Source organism: Erythrolamprus reginae, chromosome 3 (assembly GCF_031021105.1).
Source record: "Erythrolamprus reginae isolate rEryReg1 chromosome 3, rEryReg1.hap1, whole genome shotgun sequence".
Lineage (NCBI taxonomy): Eukaryota > Metazoa > Chordata > Lepidosauria > Squamata > Dipsadidae > Erythrolamprus > Erythrolamprus reginae.
In genome coordinates this window covers 98,919,036-98,946,881 of record NC_091952.1, presented here as the reverse complement: position 1 = coordinate 98,946,881, position 27,846 = coordinate 98,919,036, and the positions used below count along the sequence as shown (strand labels likewise).

Sequence of the window (27,846 nt, the reverse complement as noted above, 5' to 3'; positions counted from 1 at the left end):
ACGCGAGTTACAGGAGAAGCGCGTAAGACCAGAAGCTCGGCTATTTAAAGACTTTCCCTCAGCAACAGCCGGCGGCTGACAGCTCTTCCATTTTGGCGCCCTCTACAGCAGCCAATAGGAAGCAGGTAAACAATGCCTATGGTTTCTTTCAATTCTGCTTAACAACTCTTGTTTAACAAGTTAACCCAGATACAGAACATTATAGAACATTACAGAATTTACAGGATTTAACACCCCTCCCCCTTCTGGATGATTTTACAGATTTTTATTCGGTCAAGTAAGTAACAAAGTCTTCTAAGTGAGGGGGTCTTCGCGAAGTCCGATCTGACCGTCTAGGGTCGCTCATGACTTGTGTGTCCACCGACGAAGATGGTTCCTCTCGTCCTGCAGACGCGTTGCTCCCATGACCAGGAGATGGCAGAGCTGAGGCAGCGCTGGAGTGGCTATTTCCCCCAGGTAAGTCCCAATCAACTGGTTCCGGGTTCCTGTTTGTCCTTGCGAAATTCCCTGCGGGGAGGGGATGAGTGTTATCTGTATGTCCCTCACTCTCCATTTTCTCCACTCTCCCCCTAATGTGGTCAATGTGCCTTTTCCAGAGGCGGCCATCTAGTAATTTCACCATATATGTTTTGGGACCTGTTTGGTCTTGCACAATGCCACTTTCCCAATGCTTCCCTGCATCAAAATTTTTAACATATACCTTTTGTCCCACGGCCACTGCCCGTTCAGGTATTAGTATATTGTCCGGTTTTAATTTGATGTAGGAGGGGTGCAGCCTATCCAAGGTTGATCTTAACCTTCTCCCCATTAGCAACTCAGCAGGGCTTTTCCCAGTGGTCATACTAGGTGTTATGTGTTGGGTCAGCAAAAACGTGTCTAATCTCTCCTGGATGTCACCTGGAGCTGACCTCTTAATGGCCTCTTTGGCCACTCTAACATAACGTTCTGCTGCTCCATTAGACCACGCTGCGTGGGGCGAGGTAAGTGCATGTCGGACCCCCAGACCAGCTAGGAACACCTCAAATTGCTTAGATGTAAATTGGGGCCCGTTGTCCGAGACTAATATGTCCGGGCACCCATGTGTTGTAAATAACTTCCTTAATATATTTATTACTGCTGAGGATGTGGTAGATGTTAAGGGCACTATTTCCAGCCACCTGGAATACGCATCAATCAGGATTAAAAACATATGATTCCCCACTGGTCCAGCCAGATCAATGTGCACCCTAGACCATGGCCCTTGGGGACTGTCCCACTGTGCAGGGGTGGTTTTAGGCGGGTCTGGCCGCGTTTCTTGGCACTGGCCACATGTTGCCACCCAGTTCTCAATTTCTTTATCCAAGCCTGGCCACCACAAATACCCCCTTGCCAATGCCTTCATCCTCACCACCCCTGGGTGTCCCTCATGAAGCATTTTCATAACCCGCGGTCTCAGGGCAGTAGGGATAACCACTCTTTCCCCCCAGAGAATGCAATCATGCATAACTGATAGTTCTAGCCTCTTTGTTTTAAATTCTCCTATTAAGGGATCGTCCCCATTTGCTGGCCAGCCTTTTAAAATGTAATTCAGAATCCTGCTTAAAATCTTATCTTGCCTGGTTTCCAATGCCACCTGCCTGGCAGTGACCACAGGAGACTTATCCAATTCTATAAGGAGTACCTCTGCAGCGGGCGCTGGGTCTTCTACTCTCTGTCCCAATGGACAGCGACTAAGGCCGTCTGCGTGATTAATAGCAGAGCCCCCTTTATGAATGAGCTGGTAGTCATATGCGGCTAGGAAAATAGCCCATCTGGACATACGGGGAGACATGAAGGGAGGAGTTGGCCGTCCCGTGGCTAGCAGACCCAAGAGAGGCTTGTGGTCTGTAACTAATTGAAAAGGTCTCCCAAGCAGATAATGATGAAATTTTTTCACCCCGGCTACCAGCGCCAAAGCTTCCTTGTCAATTTGCGCGTAATTGCGCTCAGCCCCAGATAGTGTTCTAGAGAAGTATGCAATGGGAGCCTCCTGCCCATTAGGAAAAATATGGGCCAACACACCGCCCACCCCGTACGGAGAAGCGTCGCAGGTGAGCCTTACCGGGAGGGTTGAGCTATATTGCACTACTAAGCTATGGGACGACAAAAGATCTTTAACCATGCTAAACGCCCGTTGTTCCTTCTCACCCCAATGCCAATCCGTCCCTTTATGGAGGAGCCTATGTAGGGGCTCAGCTACTGAGGCTTTCTGTCATAGAAAAACAGCATAAAAATTTAAGAGCCCTAAAAAGGCTTGTAGCTCTGCTTTACAAGTTGGGGCAGGGGCGTCTTTAATGGCTCTAACTTTTTCTTCTGTGGGGTGAATGCCCTGAGCATCTATTCGAAATCCCAAAAATTCGACTGAAGGGGTTCCCCATACACATTTTTCTGGTTTAAGCCAAAGACCCTTATCTCTCAATCTAGTGAGTACCTGTCTAATTCGACTGTGCAACTGGGCAGAATTGTCCCCACAAATTAAAATGTCATCGAAATAAGGGACCACCCCATCAAGGCCCCCCAATAAGCGCTCCATTAACCGCTGGAATATACCAGGAGCAACACTCACTCCGAATTGCAGGCGCGTACACTTAAAAGCACCCCTGTGCGTTACAATGGTCTGTGATAAGGCAGTGGCTTCGTCCACTGTCAATTGCTGGTAAGCCTGTGCAAGGTCCAGCCTCGCGAAGATTTTCCCAGACCCCAAGGTGTGTAACAGCTGTTGCACCACTGGAATAGGATACGAGTTGTGCTGTAGTGCCTTATTAATAGTGGATTTGTAATCAGCACAAACTCGTAGGGAGCCATCTGGCTTCAATGGGGTTACAATTGGTGTTTCCCAGGGTGCATGTTCCACTGGAACCAATATACCTTGTGCTTGAAGTTTTGTTAATTGTTCATCTAGCTTATTTAGCAAGGGCAAAGGTACCCTGCGGGGCTTTAATCTAACTGGAGGAACAGAAGGGTCTAATGAAAAAGAAATAGGAGGTCCTTTAAAGGTACCCAGACCAGCACGGAAAACCTCAGGAAATTCAGTGACAAAATCAGGGGCAGTAGAAAATGTCAATTTGTTAAGACCTGTTACCGCTAAGCCCAAAGGTGCCATCCAGTCCAACCCTAGAAGGGAATGATTAGCCCGTCTACAACTAACAGAGGAAGGACATGGTTCACATTTCTAAAGGTAATAGGAACCCTGGTTTTACCCAAAATCCTAATTGGGTGACCCTGGAAGTCATTGATAGCAATGTCCAAAGGTTGCAATTCGTCCCGTGCCAAACTTGGTATATACAAGTGTAATTTATGCCAGGGCATTAGTGTATATTTCGAGCCAGTGTCCAATTCCATATGGCACGGCTGATGGTTTAACAGGATGGGGACAACAATTTTATTAGGGGCAGGAGGGTAAACTGTAGAACCACTGAAAAAGCGGTTACCTCTGGCATTCCAAGGCCGGCGGAAACCCCGTCCTTGTGGGCGAAAAGGACGGTAGGCTCGGGGAGCAGGAAAAGAAGGCTGTTGACCTTGTGGAGAAGAGTTGTCATCTGGCAATGCAGCACGGCAAGCGGCGGCGATGTGGCCTCTCTTCTCGCATCTGTAGCAGAAGGCGTCCTTAAAGGGGCAGCGCGACCGTTGATGTTGCCCTCTGCATCCGGCGCAGGCAGGAAAAGTTGATCTGGCTTGTCGTTCTGGTGGTCCTCGAAGGTAGCAGCAGTGGTCATTGTAGTCTTCATAGTCGGCGAGCTGAACTTCAGGTAGGCGGCGAGCCGAGGGACGCTGAGAGTCTGTGATCTTAAAAACAGTCTGCAGCTTGTCATTGGATTTTAAATCAGCTGCCGCAGCCTCAGCTACCTCAGCTGTCTGAGCAGCTTTAATCACGTCTTGTAATGTGGAGCTCTCAGTTGCCAATAACTTGTTCCTTATGGTAACGTTTCTCATCCCAAAAATGAGGGCGTCCGTCAATCTGGCTTCCGGATTGTCAAATTGACATTTCGCCAGGATAGTCCGGAGCCTGGTCGCGAACTGGTTAATAGATTCCCCATCTGATTGAGACATACGGGAAAATTGATGCCTATAAACTATGGGCGGCTTCGTTGGTTTAAAATGGGCAGCCAATTTCTCTTGTAAAGTAGCCCATGGTACAGCATTAGGAGGCTCGGGATCTGTCAAAGTCCCGGCCAATTCAAAAATATGCGTGCCGCAGTAATTCAAAAATAAAGCGCGTTTCCTGCTGTCCTCAGCCGTATGTAGGCTGGCAGCTTCCAGGAAAATCTCAAATTTAGCCATATAGGCTGCCCAAGTTGACCTTTCTGGGTCAAACAACTCGGGAGGTTGAATAAGCGAAGGGGTCGACATATTGATTTTTTCCTAAAAAAAAAATCACCGCTAAGACCCTCGTCGCCAATGAAATAAACCGAGAAACACGGTTTCCAAATAAAATCCCTTTTATTCTCTACAGGCTCTGAGCGAGCGGAAAACACTTTCACTCTATACGCGAGTTACAGGAGAAGCGCGTAAGACCAGAAGCTCGGCTATTTAAAGACTTTCCCTCAGCAACAGCCGGCGGCTGACAGCTCTTCCATTTTGGCGCCCTCTACAGCAGCCAATAGGAAGCAGGTAAACAATGCCTATGGTTTCTTTCAATTCTGCTTAACAACTCTTGTTTAACAAGTTAACCCAGATACAGAACATTATAGAACATTACAGAATTTACAGGATTTAACAGGGAGGATGAGGAACAGGAGGTTCAGGCAGATGGGGAGGAGGAATCTCAGGCTGAGGGAGAGGGAGGACAGCCAGAGTCCCCCGAGAGGGAGCTCTCCCCAGCAAGCAGCCTGGATTCCTTAGATGAAAATGCACAAGCAATAATCGATCTCCGGCAGAGAAGAGCAACACAAGGAAGGGGACAATTAGCCAGGTACTTTCAGCACTAAAGAGGCAACAGCTGGGTTTGGGTGTGGTGCTCTCTGGAAAGGCTGAAAAGGCAGACCCACCCTTCCTGGCTTGTGGAGTATTATCTTTGGGAGTCCTGGGACCTGGCTGTGATCTTTGGCGTCTTGGAATTCTGGTTTGTGACTTTGAATACTGAAACCTTGGGGGGGAAGGTGTGGGTCTTATTCTCTACAGTGGTGGGTGTGCCAGCAAGAAGTCTGCTGTATTGTCTGGCCATCAGGACTCTGCTGTGAAGTCTCATAGCCTGCCTGTTGGGAAGAACAGGTTTTTCTCTGTGTTTATTTTTCAAACTATAAAGTGCTTTTGATTTTACCAGCGTGTCTGGCTGCTTTTTCCAGTTGGTGTTGAAGTCTGGGGGCACCCAGACAGAACACAACCAAGACGCATAGGAATGCTCTGTGCGATTCAGAAATAATTGGCATTTTTTATTCATGCTGATTTAGGACAAAATTTATCTTGGAGCTAGACAGAGGAAAAGGAGATTGTTGCCTTTGTAAGCAAATTTAATTCTACACCCACTGCTTTCACCTTTCTTCCTCTCATCCTGTATCAGATGATCCCTGTCATCAATACAAAATTCCCTGGGAGAAAAAGAAACAGAGAGTGGGCTGAAGGTTTAGAGCAGGGTTGTCTGGATGGCTGCTGAGGCAGAGAAGGCTGCCTACCCATTCTCTACTGCCAGGGGTATTGATCAGAGCAATTAAGCATTTGCACTGCTATGGTTTCCAGTCTTTGATACCACTTTAGGAAGGCAGAGGGAAAACAAGATATGTGTGTTTAAAGGCTTTGGCAGTTGTAAGATGGAGATGGAAAGGAAAATAAGGGTGTGGAAAAGAAGAGGTAGCATACTTATGGATGGCTTCTTACTGCTTTCATGTACCCTTAATTTAAATCACACCTAAAGCAGCCTTCAGGTTATCTCTGAAGGGGACAAGTCTGTCTTATTTCCTCAGACATAAAACTGTAAAATACATTTTTAAATATATAGTTTCATATTGATTTGTTTTCTGTCTTGTGCTGTGGCATTCATTTCAAATCTAGCTCTTGTAATATAGCTCTTGCTGAAGATTGGAATTCCTGTTTAGGGATGAGCTCTAAGAAGCTTCTTTTGCCTAGAGATGAGAAATTGAACACTTTTCTATTTGCTAGAGGTTCCAACTTCTTGGCAGTGATCTGGAGTGAGGCTGAAAGGGGCAGTATTTCAATAAAAAACAACAATTTCTATAGATAATATCTTCTTTGAAGTGATGATTAAGGAGTCTTCTCTTGGAAGCCTAGCCTGTGGTGGCACATACCAATGTGCAAATTTCTCTGTCTGTCTGTCTGTCTGTCTGTCTGTCTGTCTGTCTGTCTGTCTGTCTGTCTGTCTGTCTGTCCGTCTGTCCATCCATCCCTCCATCCATCCATCCATCCATCCATCTATCCATCCATCCATCCATCTATCCATCATCTAAATCTATCCTTACGTTTTTTAAAGTTCTTTCAGCCAGAAAGAATGGTTCAACAACAGATTCCAGTGATAAAATTACACACCATCTTGAAATATTGATCAAATGCAAGGACTTAAAAATGAAAGGAACAAAGCAACTTCTCTGTCAATTAAAAAAATGGTGCTGTCTACACTACTAATTAAGATAAAGCTGAATGTTGACAACTTTTCTTAATGTTTCAGTGATTTAGCAATGAACAACTTCTAAGGATTAAGATGTTACCTTATAGCTGTGATCAAATGATCCATGAGCTTACCAGACCCCGCTATAAGTGGAGAACTTGTACGTGGAAGACTGAAATCTCTTCCCCCACACTAGTGCTTATTAACTGTAGACCTTGCTGGGCTACCCACATTCCGGCATTGTTGTAGAATGACATTTTAGATTATATAAATATGCTTCCTAGGCTCCTGTACAAAGCCATGAGTAAAGGAAGGGCAACATGCAGTCGATGTGTAGGCAAAAACTGCAGTTACAAGATCCCCTCGCACAACCTTGGCTAAGAAAGTTGAGTTGTTTGCTCTGAGTCTGGATTTCTCTATATGGACATGAGATCAAGGCATGTCAACATATTTTGAGAATGTTTGTTGAGTTAGAATGTATTCCATGAACAAAGAAACCAGGAGCAAATATTCTATATCAAACACATTTAAAATTTACTATCTAGCATCTTCAGTTAAAAAGCTGAGAAACAAAGAAGTTGAAGGTTTGCCACTGGAGCCATCAAAGGAGCTGGGGAGGGAGAGGTGACAAAATGTGCATTGCAATATAGATTGTCTCTTTCATGTACATTTATGCAAAGAACATATACTGTAATAAATACTTTATATGTCTTCTTTACCTATCATACTATCATTGCTACCTATCATTATGATTTAAATGATAACATGATAACATAATACATTTCTTCTGGAGTATTGTTCTGGATACAACAAATGTTTCCTCAAAAAGTAATTCTGCTAGCTGTGACTATTTTGTCATCTCATTCATAGAATAAGATTTATCTCTGAAAACATTATTTTGTGTCCCCCCCCCCCCCAAAACTCTCAGAAGAATTCCTTAATGGGCCACCTGAGAAAGAGTTTTGTATTTTACAACAACATTTTAATCCAAAAATACAATGTTAAATGATAACATAAGTTAAGTCCACAAATCACAAATTAAAACTGGCTTTCTTTTGGCCCATACCAGGTATTACCAGGTCGCTGTACGTCCAGGAAGTTTGAGAATCTCTGCTAATTTATTTATTTATTTTATTTATTGGATTTGTATGTCACCCCTCTCCGTGGACTCGGGGCAGCTAACAACAGTGATAAAAACAATATGTAGCAATATGTAATTTAAGTAAACAATCATGTCAAATCTGATTGATTTGGATCTATGGATAGAGTTCCAATAAATGAGCAGGGATTTATGAGTCCCAATTGTTTAACAATAGCAAAAGAAATGGAACTATAGACACTGTCACCTTGAAAAGTCTGTTCAGAAGGGGAAACTGAAAACGAGTAAGGAAAGTAGAATCCAATTTGCTCAAAACTATTGGTTACAAGCTCAATCCTGTTAGCTATTATTGTTCTAAAAGTACACAGTGGGATCCAGAGTTATTTTTGAGACAGAAAAGGGCAGATAGCTTATTTTGCAATGTGCACAATTCTAATTTTTAATTAAAAAATGATTTCAGGAAGGGAAGGAAAGAAAGGAAAGGATATTGAATAAACCCTTATCAACTAGGACATATTTGATGGCTAGCGGGGGAAGATGTTGTGGGTATCCGTAGTCCTGACATTGTATATTCATGTTTACAGGACTTTAGAATCTGGACAACCACAAATTTAAGATAAATTCCATTAAAAAAAAATCCCAAATAGAATTGCTTTATTGCTTGCTACACTGTGTAGGCGGGGTACCAAAGAAACAGCTTGCCATTGATTCCAGTGGTTCAAATACATTTTAAACTTTAAACTTTAATGTTTTCAGTAGGAGGAAGATTCTCCAAATAGTTTACCGAAAAAGGAAGGTTTTGCTTCCTAGATCTCAGTGCCTTATAAGAGGCTTTACTCAGTGAAGGGCTACCCAAATTTTTACTATCACACTGTGGGCGTGGCTTATGCAGGACGCCCTGCATTTTCTTTCAACATCTTTCAGTGCAAATAGGACAGTAGCTCACCCCTGGCTTTGCTTCAGAAAAAAGAGATTGTCATTTGGTGTACCCCAGTTGCAAATAGAGATGATGTGATTTCCCTTTGCTTGTGCCAGAACATGAATAAATGATTAATGAGAAGTTCATTCACCAGACTTCTAATATGAAGAACGTGAGTAAATAAAGACTAGCTGTCTCAGGTGGCCCATTCATGTATGCCATTCACACTTGCCTGGAAATAATGTCAGTTTCTTTGCTATCTTATTCTGTTTTTATTTTTTAAATTTGCTACTGCTGCTTCACATTTTAGGGAGTGAGGTAAAACTGGAAGGGGAAATCTGAACTACGGTTATGAAAGATGGGAAAATGTTCAGGCCTCCTTAACTGATTTTTTATTTTATTTTATTTATTTATTTTATTTTATTTATTTTATTTATTTTAGTTATTTTATTTATTTTAGTTATTTTAGTTATTTTATTTTATCCAATACAAATTGAAAGTTAAAGAGAATAAAAACATGTAGTAGTAAATATCAGGGAAAGGATAGAAGAAAAGATATGAGAATAGAATACGTCAATGAAGAGTAGAGGAAAGGATATAAGAAAGGGAGAAAAGATATATGAGATAAAGGAGAGACAACTGGACAGGGGACGGAAGGCACTCTAGTGCACTTATGCTCGCCCCTTACTGACCTAAGGAACCTGGTGAGGTCAATTGTGGATAGTCTAAGGGGAAAATGTTGGGGGTTGACACCACAGAGTCTGGTAATGAGTTCCACACTTCGACAACTCAATTGCTAAAATTATATTTTTTACAATCAAGTTTGGAGCAGTTGATATTAATCATTTGGGGGGGGGGGGAGATTGAAGATTGTGCAAAAGGCCAGGTCCTCCTACGATTTCAGTGGCATGGTTAGCTTTCTTTGGAACTAGAGAACCTTAAGCTCCTTTTTAAGCCCTGTCTCAAAGCCAGGCATTACATTTGGAGTCTTAAACAGATGGATGAAAAAATACATTGAAGTCTGATTGGTACTTTTAGTTACAGTTTGTTTTCCTTGTCTCTGAGGATCATTTCTGTTCTGTCTGTCCAGATCAATTATCAGGAATAAATACTCAATTATACTCTGATTCAGAAGTAATTATAAGCAAAGGCTATTTTATCAAGCAAAATTCTTTAATACAAAGGTGAACGCAAAGGAATGTGATGCTAGCCGCATTTCTGGCTTTATCAGCAAAGTCCAGGATGCCAACCAGAATAAAGTCATAAATCTCCAATACTGATGTCTCTGCTTTGACTAATTATTCACTCATGTCGGGTATATTTTTTCAGCTCCAGTCAAAAGCAGGAATCCAAATCCAGGGAATAGGAAAAGCTCTCAGCCCCCAGCTCTGCTCTCCATTTTGGAACGTTGTTTTTCCACACACCCTTTTCCCATCAGCCTGTCTTATATACTGCCAGGGTGTGGCCAAATGTCCCATAGAGATATTCAATGCCTGGATCTCATCCTCCTTATTCTTGCATATAATAGGGGGTCCTGATCATCAAAGTCCCCATCTATAGAGATATTCCTGTCTGGATCTCATCCTCCTTATTCTTGCATATAATAGGGGGTCCTGATAATCAAAGTCCCCATCGTCCTCTGATTCAGACAATACTTTATCCGGGGGTTCTACAGCCTCTTATGGTCCCTCAATCCTTGACTCCTCCTCACTCTCACTCTCAGACTCAGATGACAAGAACACTGGCCTGCAATTCCAGTCCTCCTCGGTCTCCTTTCCTCGAAATCCGTGACCAGCTGAGCCGGAAGTGAACCACTCACAACAATTTTGTTCCTTTTACTTTTTCTCTGAAGAAGTAGAACTTACATGGTTCTATAGTCTCCTCGCTTCCCAGGTTATATTCTATTTATTAAGCATGGGTGACCCTGGACTAGTTTCAATGCACCTCACAAGGTTCTTATTGTGGGGAAAACAAGAGGAGGAAGCAGCATTAGGGATGTTCACCATTTTATTATTTATAAAGATGGGATAAAAATATTTAAAAATACTAGTATAGCAACAGCATTTAGACTTACTATATGCCTCGGTGGCATAGTGGTTAAAGTGCAGTACTGCAGGCTACTTCTGCTGCCTGCCAGCTGCCTGCAATTTGGCAGTTGATATCCCACCAGGCTCAAGCTGGGCTCAGCTTTCCATCCTTCCCAGGTGGGTAAAATGAGGACCCAAATTGTTGGGGACAGTATGCCACTTCATATTGGTGACCACTGTGTCACCAAAGCTCTTATGGAAAAAAATATCACACTTTCATTGTTGTCAATATCATTTATGCTTTTCCATCTACTTTAATAAGTTGATGACATATATCAATAAGTTCATGTGAGATTTCAAACAAAATATTTGATGCAAGAAAATACATTGATATGAAGTTCTTGTTCCTTTGTACAACTATTTTAGCCTCACTAGCTAATAATTTTTGCTGACCTTAACATGAAAAGGAAATCTAATCCTGTCTACAATTTTGGTGTGGGATTGTGTTGGTAGAAGAGTAAATGGAGTAAACATTACAAGGAGGAGCCCTATAAAGAAGAAGTAATTAATTTACATTGTTAGACTATTTCTACTCTCGCCATCTCTCATGTAAATGTATCTCTGATGAATTCTGATACAGTATATCCAATGTACTTATAAATAAATGGTGCATATGAAAATGAAGAATGTTGGATACCTGCTAATTTTGGTTCTACTTGACTGTAGGAGATTAAGATTCTTTTTTCTTTTACCCTATGCTGGCTAATCTCAAACATAAGCCTGGTTAATAATTGCACATGGTCCTTAAAATCAATGTCACAAAGCCACAGATAGTTTACAATTGGTTTATTGTAAAAGATTATGTAAATTATGCAAAACGTTTTGGGAAGTATGCCAAATATTTAAGCTAATAAATTTGACAAAGTTGGCATTGGTCCACGCACACAAAAAATGAATTATAGACAAAAGGGGGAAACCATTGGGTCATTGTTTTAGGGACATATCCTTATCTAAAGAGAGGAAAAGAAACAGATAAAAGAAGCAGTGAGAACTTTCAACTCCCTATCAGCTTCTCTGTTGACTTTTCTGTTGGGAAGCTGGCAAGAAAGTCTTGGAAATGATGTTTAGGTGACTGTGGTTGACCACCATGGCACTGCAGTACTGAAGCAGCCACAAAATAAGCCTTGTTGACAAAACCATGTGCTTTCTAGCGAGGGGAGAGGGGAGGGGGATCCCACACCTGGCAGCCACTGGCGAGGAGCTGGAAAGGATGAGGGGAGAGAAAAAGCTGCGACTGCTGAGAGAAAGAGAGAGGGAGAGAGGGGGGAAGAGGTCAATCAGCAGAATCACATTTTTCTTTCACTTCTTTCAACCCTTTCCCGCATGGGGGTGGAAAGTTTCAGGGACGCCCAATTCACGCCGCGTGTGCCGGCCAGCCAGAGCCCTGATGAGGCGAGCGCCCAGGCCCCGGCCGCCCAAAAGCCTCATTTCTCGCCACCCCAAAGGGGCTCCTACCTTGCTTCGCCGCACGCACGGCACCACCACGCTTTATTTTTCGGGACCAGGACCGGGACTCGAGTTCTGCCTCGCCTTTTACTTTGCTGAGGTGCCGGCAAAAGAGGGAGGGTACAGTCTGCGCATGTGCAAGAAGCTGCTAACTTGGCGCCAAGTTAGCAGCTCCTTGCACATGCGCAGACTGTACCCTCCCTCTTTTGCCGGCTGCCTGCTGCCTCAGCTCAGCAAAGTAAAAGGCCCGTCCTTTTACTTTGCTGAGGTGACAGTCTGCACATGTGCAAGGAGCTGACTGCGGGGCCCCCCTAATTCTTCAATTTTGCCGGGCCCGTGACAGGACTCCCAGTAGTACCGGTCTATCGGCGGCCCTGCTCCTCAGAGTCCTTGAGTCCTCAGAGAGGGGTGGTATACAAATCTAATAAATAATAACTCACATTTCTCTTTCCCCAGCACATTTCTCTGCTCCAGCAGAGCAGCAAAGACTGGAAACTACATACAATAGTTGTGAAAAATACGTATTCATCTACCTAGAGGTGTAGAATTAGAGGAGCACAGATCATAGGTAGATTATTTTAGGCAACAACTGACTTCGGACAAAACCTTTAAAAATAAAAACGTGAAGTTCTTATTTTTTAAAAGGGAAGGAAAACTTAGTTGATCTCTGAAGATAAACCCTATGGGCTAAATTACATTTTTTTAAGAGTACGTTTAATCTACATTTTTTTCTTTTGTAATTCCATCCCATTACATTTTCCCTTCACCTCAATTACTGCTAATGAGGCCCACAGCACTCTCATTCTGCTTCATGTATTCAGAACCATTTATCAAATCTTCAGACTTTTTCCTCTTAGCTTCTGTTGGATTTAAATAACCCAAATTCTTTTTTTTTTAAAAAAAGTTTTAAAAAGTTTTTTTAAAAAGTTTTAAAAAGTTCCAAGATGAGCTAAATTATTCATTTTATTTGTTCATGAAGTCGGTGGGGTAGCTTGTGTACAAAATCTTTCTTTTTTTGGGGAATATTGTATAAAAGTATTATTGTACTGTACATAGCAGCACATTACCAAGTAGATAATTTCTTTCCCTGTGGTATACACCTACATGTGGCTTTTCTGTGCTCTAATTCTTTGATTGTCCTGAGTCAGAGTCCCCACCTATCCAGAAATAATAAACAATACTCTTCTTCCCATTTCATCTCAGGTGATCTTTGCATTATTTGAAATATTTTCAAACAAACAAACATTTTCTTGGTAAATAATCTCAAGAGCCACTGAAACGACTCCCAACTTTTTGAAATTTATCTAGAAAAGTAATCAGCCTATCCCAGGTCTCCACGATCAGATGGAAAATAAACTTTAGAGTTCTTGGTGTTCTCTGAGGTTGGGTTGTTTACTTGTACATGTTTCATCACCAAACTAGGTAACATCTTCAGTGCTAATAGGGAGTGGGGTTGCTCTCATTTTATATTAATGGCTTGCCCTGTCAGTGTTGGTGAGATTGATGTTGGTGCCTCTTTGATTAGGCTGCTGTTTACTGTTAGCTTGTTACTCAAAGAATCATGAAGATTGTTCTCACCAACAATGATAGGACAAGCCACCAAAATATAAAATGAGAACAAATCCCACTTTCTTCTAGAACTGATGTTACCTAGTTTGGTAACAAAATATCTGCAAGAACAGTTTGGAAAGAACTTAAAAGAAACCCCTTTAAAGAGAAAAGATATAGGCAAAAGTTATTCTTTACAACAAGGTTTTATTTTCTTTGACCAAAAATAAAAACAAAAACAAAATAACCAAAAAAAAAACCCCATTGAATTTACAGATCTGTAATTTTCTTTCTTTGTGGGTTGCTTTTTTTTTTTAACCCAAACAAGCATTTATATTACAATATATCTCCCACATCAACTTGTAATGCTGAAAGCATCATCTGGCTTTGGATGAGATGCTCTGCTACCACTGCAGAGAACCGATCCCCTTGCTGCTTCTACTATGAAGTGCATTGAGGATCCAGAAGCGTCACAGGAGTAAACCACATGAAGAGAGACCTGTATAGATACGCCGACTTAACATGTGCCAATTCAGCATCAATGAAAGAGAATCGGCTGGAGCCTCCATTTGGGGTTTGCTGGCCTTGTTACCAAATTGAGATGAAATGGCTTTAGGGAGTTACTTGAGGCTTGATATGAATGCCTATTTCAGGCTCCTACATTTGTTTTCATTGACCGCTGCCCATGGACATCAATTGGAGACATTTCAGTTCCCCTCTGCATTTGGACGGCGCTGAATCAAGTTTTGGTTTGTCTCCAAGTTTATCCAGAAGGACCCTTCTCTTGCATTTCAGAGCTCAATCAGTTTGCCTTCTGTTTGTTCTTTGGAAATATTTCCTTTCTGGTTTGTGCATCTGTTATGTTATTGAGTGACATAGGGTGAAAGTGTCAAGCGGGTTTTAAAAGAAGTCCTCTCATTTTCATTTTTTTTATTTTTGGAGCACAGTAATTCCTTGAATCTGACCTCAGCCAAGAGGTTAAGAACAGCAAATAATGTCAAAGTCTTGTTTATGCCAGGAAATACATATGGTGTTTAGCCAAATACATGAAACAAAACTAAAACATACTCTGAAACCGCAATCTCAACTCAGCCCTTTGTCCTTTATCCCAGTTCAACTCTACTCCTGTTGCAGGTTGGTTTAATACAGTATTTGTATCTCACTATTTACCCCGAGACTATAAAATATTGCAAAATATATATATATATATATAAATCTCTCATCATAATGGGTTATTGAGAGGAAGCTAAATTTAATTGATGTAATTTGCATTTTTATATCAATTTATATCATTTGCATAAGTATATAATTTATAATAGTTATTTGCATAAATTTGCATCATTTGGGTAATTTCATAATTACCTCAAATATATAAATTGACATAAGTGACACAAATTACATCTGCTGTTTAGATGAGTTTGGAAATGAATGTTTTTGTCCATTGACTAAGAGATGTTAATCTGAACTAAACTTTTACTGTTAATCAAGTGGAAACTCAGATAGTCCCATATCAAAAATCCCAACTTTATAATAAGTAGTTTTGTTATGTTTGAGATCACTCAGCAGTCTGATGCAGAAACGTGTATTTAGGGTTGTTGACATACAGTATATAGCTTGCCACTAATCTGCTGTTTTCCAGTTGTTAACTGTGCTAAAATTTTAAAAGGTAGTTATATCTGGAAGATATATCTATTAAAATGTCTATCATTTTTCAGATTAGAAACACCTTTTTAAAATAGTCAACTACAAGAGTACACTTGCACTTTTCTGAAAGTCATAGCTAAACTTAGTCCAGTTGGATATATGACTAACCTTTTCTTGGATTGAGTCCATTCAGTTTTATTAAAAATGGAAATATAAGGCGCTCTCTTCTTCTATATAGCATTCTTCATAGATTGGCTCCATGATTCTATTTGTCTTCCTGATATTCTCCAAGAAGAGATACTGACCCCTCCCTTCTAAATAATCATGTTGGAATTGAGGTGGTGTACTGGGAGTAGAAGGGGAAGATGTTAATGCAATTAGTGGTGCTTGGTCAAAATGACCAAAATGATAGATGGACTGGGTCAAAATATGATGAGACGGTGAGATGTTTATTCCACATCGCAAATCTTTTAAGTGAAATGAAAATATTTAGGAGTGCTACTTTGCATCCAAAGATGGTGATATCCACAAATCTTCCAATTACCCTGAACTGTATTAGTAGGTAGCTACTGTGTTTCCCCGAAAATAAGATAGCGTCTTATATTAATTTTTGCTCCCAAAGATGTGCTACGTCTTACTTTCAGGGGATGTCTTATTTTTTTTCAATGAATTGTATCCTGTATCCTGCTGCAGCAAAAACACATACAAACACGCAGCCACATGTTTGATTGATGCAGCATTTTGAGATGCAATTTATGGACAGCAGTGTTATATATGTTCTGTTTGGGAATGCTGCGAAACGAAACATCTCCTATGTTTTACTTTTGGGGGATGCCTTATACAGTATTAGGAAATTCTACGAAACTTCTCCTGTGTCTAACTTTCAGGGGGACGACTTATTTTCGGGGAAACAGGGTAGTACAGTAAATGCATTAGAGGGAAAAACTGGAAGAAATAAAAGGTAAGAATAAATCTCTAAATATATTAGTATTTCAGAAAATGTTACATTTTTAAATAGATGCCTGCCTTCTTCCAAAACTGGAGACAGCCAAAAATTCATTCTGCCTTGACTTGTTGGCTGTAAAGAGAAACACATCTTATTAAGAGACTGTTTGAAAAGGAAGCATAGAAAGCACTGATCACTTTATCAGTAAGAGCTCAAATCTACCACCATGTGTATATTAAACACAGTATTTGGTTGCTGTTCTTTCAGTTGGATTCTCCTGCATTAGACATTGTACTCAAGCTGCTCTTGTGCCTGCAATCCTTAGTGCTGCTCCATAGTCTTATCTAGGAGATAAACTACAGTCCCAGTGATGAAGTTGGATGCTTGTTGGAGAGTAACCAAAAGCATCTTTCCAAGCCTGGCAAATTAATTCTGATTCCTGGATTTCTGCCCTTAGAAGCACTAGCTGCGTCCTAGGTGTCTTTTTCTTGATTAAATCTAGCAAAGTAAATTTATTTCCTTACTCAAATGTTCCATAAACCGGAATCATAATACACTTTCTACAAACTTATTTCATGTAGCTACCTTTATTCCTTAAAAAATGTAGCTATGTGCTTAGGAGCCATTAAAGCCTTCATAGAAAACTTTTGGCGGTGGACTTAAGGAGTTTCCTCCCACATTCCACAATGTGGTACCTCTACATACAAACACCTCTACCTCTTCTCAAAAACCATTTTCCACTTACAAACCCAAGCCTTCAAAACTGTAACCGGAAAAGGCAGGGAGAAGCCTCCATGGGGCCTCTCTAGGAATCTCCTGAAAGGAAACAAGGCCAGAAAAGGCAGGGAGAAGCCTCTGTGGGACCTCTCTAGGAATCTCCTGGGAGGAAAAATGGCTGGAAAAAGTGGGGATAAACCTCTGTGGGACCTCTCTAGGAATCTCCTGGGAGGAAACGACCTCCACCCTCCCTGTGGTTTCTCCAATCGCACACATTATTTGCTTTTACATTGATTCCTATGGGAAAAATTGCTTCTTCTTACAAACTTTTCTACTTAAGAACCTGGTCACGGAACGAATTAAGCTCGTAAGTAGAGGTACCACTGCATTCTAAAGAAGACTTATATAAGTAAGCTTCATAGAACACTTGTCTGTATCCATAATGAAAAAGAAGTTGGTGTCTAAGTGAGGCAACTTTAAAAGTAGCAGGAAATAAGACTGTTTCCTCCGCCATTCTCCTTCCCACTTTAATAGGTGCAAAATATGTTTTCCCCCTACAGATGATCTCTATTACGTATAGAATATCTAATATATCACAATTTTTCCCACATTGAGACTTAAATGCCAACCCACCTATTTACAATGTAGGTAAGGTAGGAAAGAGGGTCTTCCCGGGTTTAGAATGTGAAGTGCTGCATCTCTGTGAAAGATCTCTGAGAATGAACTTGCCAAGGCACCTGCTTAAAGTGCAGCACAAGGTTCTAGGACTCTAGGAGGAAGATCAAGGATGCCTCTCTTTCTTTCTCCTAGCCCAGCTGAGCAGATTTATAAAGTGTTGTGGGTAAAAAGAGATGATGAAAAGGTACTATGCATGCCATTAGTCCACCTGGAAGAAAAAAATAAGGACTGTGCCATGAAGTAAATTGAGATGCTTAACCCCATTCATATTCTTCCCCTGGTTGTTTCATGCCTTCTGTTTTCCCTTTGTGACCCATTAGTGAAAGAAGGCAAATAGAAAAGGATTGTACCAGGAGGACTAAACGCCTCCCTTGACTGCTAATTCTCCTTTCCTGCATCACTGTCAACCAGCAGTAGAAAAAATGTTTCACAGAGAGCAATACATAGCTTCCTGTGAATAATGACTTTTATGGTATTCCATTCCGCAAATATGAGAAGGAATTCATTTGAGATAAAACATTTCATGGTAAAGGATCATTTTTTCTTTAAACATATGGTACACTAGAACACATGATGTAGCTAACTTGGGTTGGCACATTATTTTTAATTGCTAAGTGAAATTCTTTAATAGTGCTTAGTATCTCATGCTAAAATGTAAGTAGGTAAATTTAAAAACAAATTGTGCCATATTATTTTTGTAACATAGAGAATTTTATTCCTATAATACCTGTAATCATGTCTCTTCTTAATGCTGATCTCTTTCAGAATATTAATAGTGATAGCAATAGCACTTAGACTTATGTACTGGTTCATAGTGGTTTTACAGCCCTTTTACAGCATATTGCCCCCAACAATCTGGGTCCTCATTTTACCAATCTCAGGAGGATGGAAGGCTGAGTCAACCTTGAGCCTGGTGGGTTTTGATCTGCCAAACTTCTGGCAGCCAGTAATTAGCAGAAGTAGCCTTCAGTACTGCAATTTAAACACTGCACCACTGTGGCTCATAATATATAAATAAATACCTGGCACAACTAAAGCATCTCAATGAGAAACTTCAGTAGGTGACTTGATAAATTGTTGAAGAAAGATTGTAATTATTTCACGGATTGGAGGTGGCATCAGAGAAGTAATTTTCAAATTACTTTTCATGTTCTTTAACCAGCTTTCTATGTTTTCCTACTGCCTCAAAAAAACCTTATTTGACAAAAGTGATAATGGAATGAAAGGTGATTATGGCATAAATAGAGCTATTGAAATGTAAAATATTGTATGACCACTATAGGGCAGCAAACTAGCTATTTGCTGCCATCTAGAGGTCATCTGTTTTTCTTGCAGTCCAGATATGATGGTTCAAGACTTAAAATATAAATGTTACATCATTTTTAACATTTGTCTCCCCGCATGCTTTATGAAGTAATAATAAAATAGACGTAGAAATATTTTGTGAAATGATTTTGAAAATCTGGTATGGTAATTATGTATATTTTTGGTATAGAACTGTTGGATATTGTAGCTTTCCAAGAAGATGGGCTAAGACTGTGCAAATGTAACTAAGCTATCTTCTAATCCTCTCATGTGTTTATAGCATGTAGTATAAACTATTATTAATTTTGGTAGGAAGAAAGCTAAATATATGTTGTGCTCCATTTTGTAAATCATGTTAATATTTCAGATCCATGATAAAACAGAAATGGATTTTATTCTATCAAAGAAAATGTCTAAGATCAACTCGCATAGTGACACAAAGGAGCCAATTTGGTTTTACTATCATTGCTTTCCTTTGAGGAATCCTGGCATATTATGTTATCTGGTTACAGTAATTTAGACACGATCCCTGGAACCTTCTCTAGAAATTTAATAACAAAACTAATTTTAAGCAGCACAAGTTTTCCCCATTTGAAGTCAGGGTTGGGAATATCCATGAACTTGAGAAAAAGAATAAAGCAGAAACTTTATTTATGACTTGGCAATAGAGATTGTGTCCTACCCACTCAGAGGCAATGACTGTGTATGATGTCCCTCTGCAGTTCAATGCAGACAAGCATCCTAACTTGATGAGACAGTGGTTGATGTACAGAGTTACAAAAGGGAGGAAGTAGGCTAATTAGGCTAAAGATAGGCTATAGAGAAGAATTCCCTGATCTTAATATTGGAGGAAAAAATTGTGTGCTAGTTCAGTCAGAACCACAAACCAAAATAAGAATCCTTGCACTTTTTTGCCAAACAGGTCTATGTTTTTCTGTAAGGTTCAGCTTGACAAATGCACCATCATTGACCCATATCCATAAGTTTAAAGAGACAAGAATGTTTAAAAACTGGAAGGTCTCAAGTTCCATCCCTGGTAACTCCAGGTAGAATTGGTTCCACTTGAGAAACCTGGATAGGTGTTATTAGTCAGAATCAACAGCTTTGCCAGTGGCTGAAACCGTATAAGAAACTCTAACATTCCTCCCCAAAGCAACATTTTGAAAAACACAAACAACAACCTAAAGCTTTAGCATTTTTCCCAAGTGTTATGGGCAAGGAAAGCAAATAAACCTAAATTCCCAAAATGAACCTAAATATCCAAATGCTGTGAGTAAGCAGCAACACTGTGCTAGCAGAGTCATCCCATTATTTCATGCCACAACAGGACCTTCTGCAGTGGGTGAGCAAAAAAGAAAAAAAAATTGGCAGCCACAACAGTGAGGTTGATTCTCTGCCTGTTTTTTTTTTAAATGTATCATATCCTCAGTGAAAGGCTACCAAAATTTTTACTATCACACTGTAGCGTGGCTTATGCAGGATGCCCTGCATTTTCTTTCAACATCTTTCAGTGCAAATTGGGTGCTCTGGGGTGGAGCTCCATTTTCGCTACCCCACTACGTTCTCCCCTGTGTGGACAGTAGCCCACCCCTGCATATCCTGCAGACAACCTCATGCCATGCTATTAGTTAGGTTCACTGTGCATCATTGTTTTTTTGGGACTGGCTCTCTTAAAAGTGCTTCTTTTTCATTGTTCCTCTCCGGAATTGAACAATGAGGTTAGCAGATTAACTACATTGCAATGAACAGGAGGCATGGTGGAGAATTAAATCTAGGATAGAAGGAAAATATTAGATTAAGAATAGATCAGAGAATGTGGTAATTGTAAAAAAAAAAAAATCTCTAGGCAAAAAGGAAAGAAATTAGCACAAAACTGCTACATTCTTTTCCTCCTTGAAAAATAAACCCAAAATAGGCTCTGTAGAAAAAATTAAGCAAGTTTTTCAGCATGTGCAATCAATTAGTCCAAGGGTACCCAAACGTGGCAATTTTAAGATTTGTGGACTTCAACTCCCAAAATTCTCCAGCCAGAAGAATTCTGGGAGTCAAAGTCCACAAATCTTAAAGTTGCCAGATTTGAAGACTTCTGACTTATTCATTACAAATTTCCCATCAGAAACTCCCAGACATTTTTAAAGTGAAAAACTAAATCAGATTTGGCAACTCCAGAAGTTGTGAGTGCTCCAACACTGGAGGTGTTTAAGAGAAGATTGGAAACCTTTTGTCTGGAATGATAGACCTTTTCCTGCTTGCGTGTGTGTTGAGGGTGATGGTGGACTACAAGACCTCCAAGGCCCCTTCCAATTCTGGTATTCTGTTAACTGGGCTGAGGGCAGTTATTGGATCTAGTAGAAATTCAGGAGGCTGTTATCCTGCTCTGGGGGGGGGGGGAAGGAAAATTGCATCGTTTTGCTTTTTCCTAAGGCGAGTAATGCTCAAGTTCTCTAGGTAGCTTGGCTTTCTGCTATTGGAGTCAAATGGCCCTTTGGGTAAACAATTAAAATACCAGTTATTTTCAGTTATCTAAAAAAGGATGAGATCATGCATCCCCCTGCTGTTTTAATGAGCTACCTGCCTTCCATGCTCAGGAAAGAAAATTCCTGCTAAACTAAACAAGAGAATGATCAAAGAAAGGAGGAGTGGGTGGAACCACCTCTACCCTGTGTTGTCTTCTTCCATGGATGGAAAAGTTACAATAATTAATTACTGAGTTTGCTGGACTTCCCATACAAATCAGTTGGAATTTTTTGACTACAATTCTCAGTGCTCTTAAAAAAAATAGAGTGTTATAGAGTGGACCAGAATTCTAGTCCAGAACATCTGATGGGCTTCAAGATTAAAAACAAAAACAAATGTAAAAACCTTCCCACCGGATCCTTTTCCTAAGCCCACTCAACTCCTTTGAAACACAAATGTGTTTAGTGTTGGCATGGTCTCCCTTCATCCTACCAAATTAAAAATAACTTTAAAGCTCATTTAAAGAGAAGATCAACACCTGTTTTCTCCATAAAGCCCTTACTGCTAGGCTTTCTTTTGAGGAGGAGGTCTCAGGTAAGTATTTGGAGAATTTGAGTAAAAATACTTGCTATCTCTGAGGTCAGACAACATACAGCCTTAGCCTTTACAGCCTTTACAGCCTTTACCATTGTATTAAAATAAATCTCTACATATACACACTTTCCACTCTTTCTAAGCTCAGAATACGTATATGCCCAGAGAGAAGCTGATGGATTAAGTACATTTAGGATCACAACAATTCTCTCCTTTACCACATTGATAGTGAATCAGGCTGGTTTCATTAAACCAAATGTTTTTCTTACTTCCTTTCACCCTATTCTCTTTAAAAGTATGTCCCAAGACTAATAGTTTGATTTGTTTTTGAAAACTGGGCTAACTTGTCTAGAGGACTGCAAAAGGATCCAATGCTGGGATCTCATGCTGAAGGCAGCTCTCCATAGATCCAGGAATGAATTCACTGGTCTTATTGGCCAACCTGTAGAATGGTCCCCAAAAGAGATACTGTGAGGCCTTTTTCAATCCCTGAATCTCTCACATGATCCCACTATCTTGAAATTCTTCTTTCTGAGGGGGAGGAAAATGATGCTTTAAAAACCCTTAGTCTTTAGCTTATTTCTTGCTCTGCTTTTCCAGTAACTTCTACCCTCCTTACTCTTGGCTTTGGGAGACACCGTGTCAAGTGGCTTTGTGATGAAGGATGCTGTTGCCCTGTTTCACAAGCCAGTGCACCTTTCCTGTGCAAAAGAAAAGAAGGGAGACAAAGAAGCTGTGAATTGACTTTGTTTTGCACGAAGGCTCCATATTTTTTCTTTTGTATTCCTGCATTTGATTTCCATTCCATTTCATTTCAAATGTGGCAATCAGCATGCATCAGAGGGGACAAGGGAGAGGAAGTAGCTTCTAGCACTTGTCATCTTCTTCCGTATCACTTAGTACTTCGATGCTAGCCCCATAGATCATGCTTTGTGACGCTCCTCTTCTCCTCCTCCGGTAATGCCCATTGGGCATCTGCCAGCCATGCCTAGAGCGAGGGCCTGATGCAATTGTGTTGGAGCGACCAAGGCTAGTGGCCACGGCAGCCTCAAAAGTGAGTGTCTCCTCCTCACCACAGTCTGAAGCATGGGAGTCATCCTGGAGCATCAGGTAAGGCTCTGAGATGTAGCGCTGGGGAGTGGAGAGAAGGCTCTGCTTTCCCTGGAGGGAGCTGGAAGACTCAGTCAAGCAGGTATTGTTTGTCTCCAGGGTCCCAGAAAGCAGAGGGGAGCCGCCCTCACTGTCGTCAGGTGGCGGGGAGATGTCGCCACAGTGCTGCATCATAGCAGTGTAGGAGATGAGAGGTCGTGGCTTTGGTGGCACTGGAGGGAGTTGACGGCGGCTTCGCCTTGGTGTGCTGGTGTCAGACAGAGAAGGGATGGAGCTCTCGCTCAAGGAACCGGTGCCCTGCAAGAAAGGGAAAAGCCGGATACAGATTTCTGGGATGTTCAGCAGACACCAGACCTGTAGCGGGTTGTTACCGGTACAGTAAAAGATGGCGCACCGGTAGTGATCACTGCGCTGCGTGTGAAGTTTCAGTGATCTTGTGTACATGCACATACATTCCAGTGTGTTTTTGCTTCTGTGCATGCACGAGAATCAAAATGTCACAAGGGGATGCGCAGTGAGATTTCGGTGAATTTTTGCTTCTGTGCATGCATGGAAGTAAAAAAAAAATCGACGAAATCTTGCGCACCTGACTCCTCACAATATTTTTTGCTTCCTGTGCATGTGCAAAAGCAAAAAATCACTGGGAGACACAACCCTAACCAAAGCTGTGCTGTGCACCAATAGTGGCAGTACAGTGTTCCCTAAATTTCCATGGGGGATGCGTTCCGAGACCGCCCGCGTAAGTCGAATTTCCACGAAGTAGAGATGTGGAAGTAAATACACAATTTTTGGCTATGGACAGTATCACAAGCCATTCCTTAACACTTTAAACCCCCAAATTACCATTTCCCATTCCCTTAACAACCATTTACTCACCATTATTACTGGTATTCACTATTGAATAAGACACTTAGTGATCCTGATATTTATAAACATAATTATTTATTAACAATAATTATTTTTTAAATTATTTATTCACAAAAATTATTAGTTTGGCGATGACGTATGACATCATCGAGCGGGAAAAACCATGGTATAGGAAAAAACCCGCAAAGTATTTTTTAATTAATATTTTTTGAAAAACTGTGGTATGGGCTATTCGCAAAGTTCGAACCCGCGAAAATCGAGGGAACACTGTAATAGGAACTTGCCCCTGCACCAGGCCCTCCCTCAATTAAAGCTGGGAGAGGCAGGAAGGGCACAGAACACTTTTGTCTCTGTTGACCAAACATCCCTAAACTGAAGAAACTGGAACTATGTATTATAATTTAAAGTTCCCATCCAAGTATGGCATTTGGAGAAAAAAAATTAGAGAAGGCACAATTTAAAATAATGCTGAAGCTTAATAGAAAGGAGGAGGTTTCCCCTGTCCAGTCATATCTGACTGTAGGAGTTGGTGCCCCTCTTGTTTCTTAGTTGAAGGAGCTAACATTGTCCAAAGACATTTCCATGACCGTGTGGCAACTATTTGCTGAAGTGTGCAGAATGCTACTATCTTCCCACTGAAAATGGGAACTATTTATCTGCTTGTATTTGCCTGCTTTCGAATTGCTAGGTTTGCAGGAGCTGGAGCACGTAACAGGAGCATGGCACTTGGGTCTCGAATCTGGGCTGTCAGCTTTCCACCGACAAACTCAGTGTCTTTAACTCCTGAACCATTGTGCCCCCTGAAGCTTAATATACTGCTCAAAAATAAATAAATAAATAAAGGGAACACTCAAATAACACATCCTAAATCTGAATGAATGAAATATTCTCGTTGAATATTTTGTTCTGTACAAAGTTGAATGTGCACAACAGCATGTGAAATTGATTGTCAATCAGTGTTGCTTCCTAAGTGGACAGTTTGATTTCACAGAAGTTTGATGTACTTTGAGTTATATTGTATTGTTTAAGTGTTCCCTTTATTTTTTGTTCAGTGTATAATGGTAATAGATTTCTATTTTTCTGGATATTTTTGTTGACTTCCTCTAGATATCAGTACAGTCATACCTCGTCTTACGAACCTAATTGGTTCCTGGGGGAGGTTCGTAAGACGAAAGGTTCGTAAGACGAAACATTGTTTCCCATAGGAAACAATGTAAAGTCAATTAATCCATGCAACAACAACAAAAAAAACCCTGCAAAAAACCGCTGCCGCCCGGCTGTCACCTTTTAAAACAGTCCGGGGGCTTCTCAGCGGCCTCCCGAACGCCGAACGCCAAACCCGAACTTCCGGGTTCGGCGTTCGGGAGGCTGCCGAGAAGCCCCCCCGCTGTTTTAAAAGGTGACAGCCGGGCTGCGGGGCTTCCCAGCAGCCTCCCGAACCCTGAACCCAGAAGTTCGACAAAAGTTCGGGGTTTGGGAGGCTGCTGGGAAGCCGCGCAGCCCGGCTGTCACCTTTTAAAACAGTCGGGGGGCTTCCCAGCAGCCTCCCGAAGCTGAACCTGGAAGTTCGGGTTTGGCGTTCGGCTTCGGGAGGCTGCTGGGAAGCCCCCCGGCTGCTTTAAAGGGTGATAGCCGGGCTGCGGGGCTTCCCACCAGCCTCCCGAACCCCGAACCCAGAAGTTTGGCAAAAGTTCGAGGTTCGGGAGGCTGCTGGGAAGCCGCGCAGTCCAGCTGTCACCTTTTAAAACAGCCAGGGGGCTTCCCAGCAGCCTCCCGAAGCCGAACGCCAAACCCGAACCGGGTTCAGCTTCGGGAGGCTGCTGGGAAGCCCCCTGGCTGTTTTGAAAGGTGACAGCCGGGCGGTGCGGCTTCCCAGCGGCCTCCCGAACCCGAACTTTTGCCGAACTTCCGGGTTCGGCGTTCGGGAGGCCGCTGGGAAGCCCTGCTGCCAGGCTGTCACCTTTTAAAACAGCTGGGGGGCTTCCCAGAAGCCTCCCGAATGCCGAACCCAGAAGTTCGGGTTTGGCGTTCGTAAGACGAAAAAAGTTCGTAAGAAGAGGCAACATTTTTCTGAACCCCGGGTTCGTATCTCGGGTTGTTCGTAAGACGAGGGGTTTGTATCTTGAGGTACCACTGTACTTTTGCCAAACTTCTGGGTTCGGGGTTCGGGAAGCTGGTGGGAAGCCCCGCAGCCCGGCTGTCACCTTTTAAAGCAGCCGGGGGGCTTCCCAGCAGCCTCCCGAACGCCGAACCCAGAAGTTCGGTTTTGGCGTTCGTAAGACGAAAAAAGTTCGTAAGAAGAGGCAACATTTTTCTGAACCCCGGGTTCGTATCTCGGGTTGTTCGTAAGACGAGGGGTTCGTATCTTGAGGTACCACTGTACTTTGGTATTATTGCAATGTTTTAAGGGCCTAAACACTGAAATTCAAGGGCAACAGTTTGTTGCTACAATTTAGAGAGCCAGTGGAGATTTTCATGGCAAGTAAGAAAACGTAGTTTTACCATAACAGAAATTTGTGGGCTCTCTAAGGCCCTCTGTGAGCTTCAGTGCTGCCTGCAGAGTCAGCACTCTGCAGGATGCACCAACAGGTTATGGAGACCCACATAATATCTGCCAGTTACTCACTCTAGGCAAAACAATGCATTACAGAGATAGCCATTGAAACTGTGAGCCAAAGCATGGATCCTAGTTTGTTCTCCATATCTTTGTAATATGCTTCTGGCTTGTTCCAGCCTTTTATATATGAATATCTTCAATTTACAATAATTTTGACGGAATTTCACCCCATGCTAAGTCAATGAAAACCAATTAATCTGTCAAAAGCTACTTTGTGCATTTCACAACCCCCTCTAACATGGCCTTGCAAAACAAAGTGGCAGCTTTCCTTTTTTCTATGTTTAACATACAATGCAAACTATTAATCAAAAGAGAAGAACCCTTTTTTAAAGTGGTGGGTTATTGCCAGTTTGGGCCGATTCACCAATACTGGTAGTGGGAAATTTGCCTACACTTGCCAAACTGGTAGTGATGCCTGGCTGTCTACGCCCCCAAATTTGTCCTCTGGTCTGAAATGCCCTCTACACATGCGCATAGGGTCATTCCTGTGATGTGATGCAGGCATGCGTGCGATGCGAATTGGTAGGGAAGGTAAGCGAAACCCACCCCTGATTGTGACTGATCATGGTTATAGTTTGAAGCCTGTTCTAATGAACTGTAACTAAAATCAACTTTCATTTATCTGAAATTAAATATTATAGTTAGTCAACAATGGAGGCAAGCATTTCTGAAAGGCTCCTTGTAGTACATTAGGAAAGGGTGGCAGTTGCTCCAAGCATTCCACCAATATTTCCAGATATTTCTCTTGATCTTTGCCAGTTTTACACCCACCTGTCTGTTTGGAGTTTGTGACCTGCCTTCACTGGGAGACCTAGAATGATGCTCTGGAGAATCAATATCTGCTGGTGGACTCCTTTCCTCTGAGTTGCAGCGAGAAATATCTGGAGAGAGCAGATGCCTTCGTTCCTTGGATCGGCCTCGTTCTCTGCCTCCTGACCAATGTGTATCAGAGCGATGACCTATTTATATATATAAAAAAGACAGGATTGCATGAAAATTTTACACTTGGAAACCTCTGAGCAGTCTGAATGCCTTCTGCATTCTGTATAATGTTTGACGTGAGAAATATTTCTCTCGTCCTTAATCTAGCCATTAAAACCTATCACCAACACTTTATTTCTCTTTCTATGACCTTTCTGCTGCTTTACTCTTTATATGACCTTCCGTTGCTATTGAAGCCATTACTATCTTTTACCACACGATATCTATGACATAAAAAGTATATACAACAGCCT

General features: G+C 41.6%; 1 protein-coding gene and 1 long non-coding RNA gene across 2 annotated transcripts in view; one reads left to right on the top strand and one right to left on the bottom strand.

Moving 5' to 3' along the window:
- Positions 1–41: 41 nt before the first annotated feature.
- Positions 42–27,561, top strand: LOC139164304 (uncharacterized). The gene is made up of 4 exons (XR_011558600.1): positions 42–125; positions 262–456; positions 4,472–4,629; positions 27,371–27,561. It is a non-coding gene; the product is annotated as an uncharacterized lncRNA (long non-coding RNA).
- CACNA1E (calcium voltage-gated channel subunit alpha1 E) overlaps positions 22,758–27,846 on the bottom strand; it is a 377,710-nt gene continuing 372,621 nt past the window's right edge. The window contains exons 47-48 of the mRNA XM_070746282.1: positions 27,383–27,570; positions 22,758–23,424 (exon numbers count right to left, since the gene is read on the bottom strand). Coding sequence (XP_070602383.1) covers positions 22,885–23,424; positions 27,383–27,570 — 728 coding nt within the window. The 3' untranslated portion in view covers positions 22,758–22,884. The remainder of the gene's footprint in view (positions 23,425–27,382; positions 27,571–27,846) is intronic.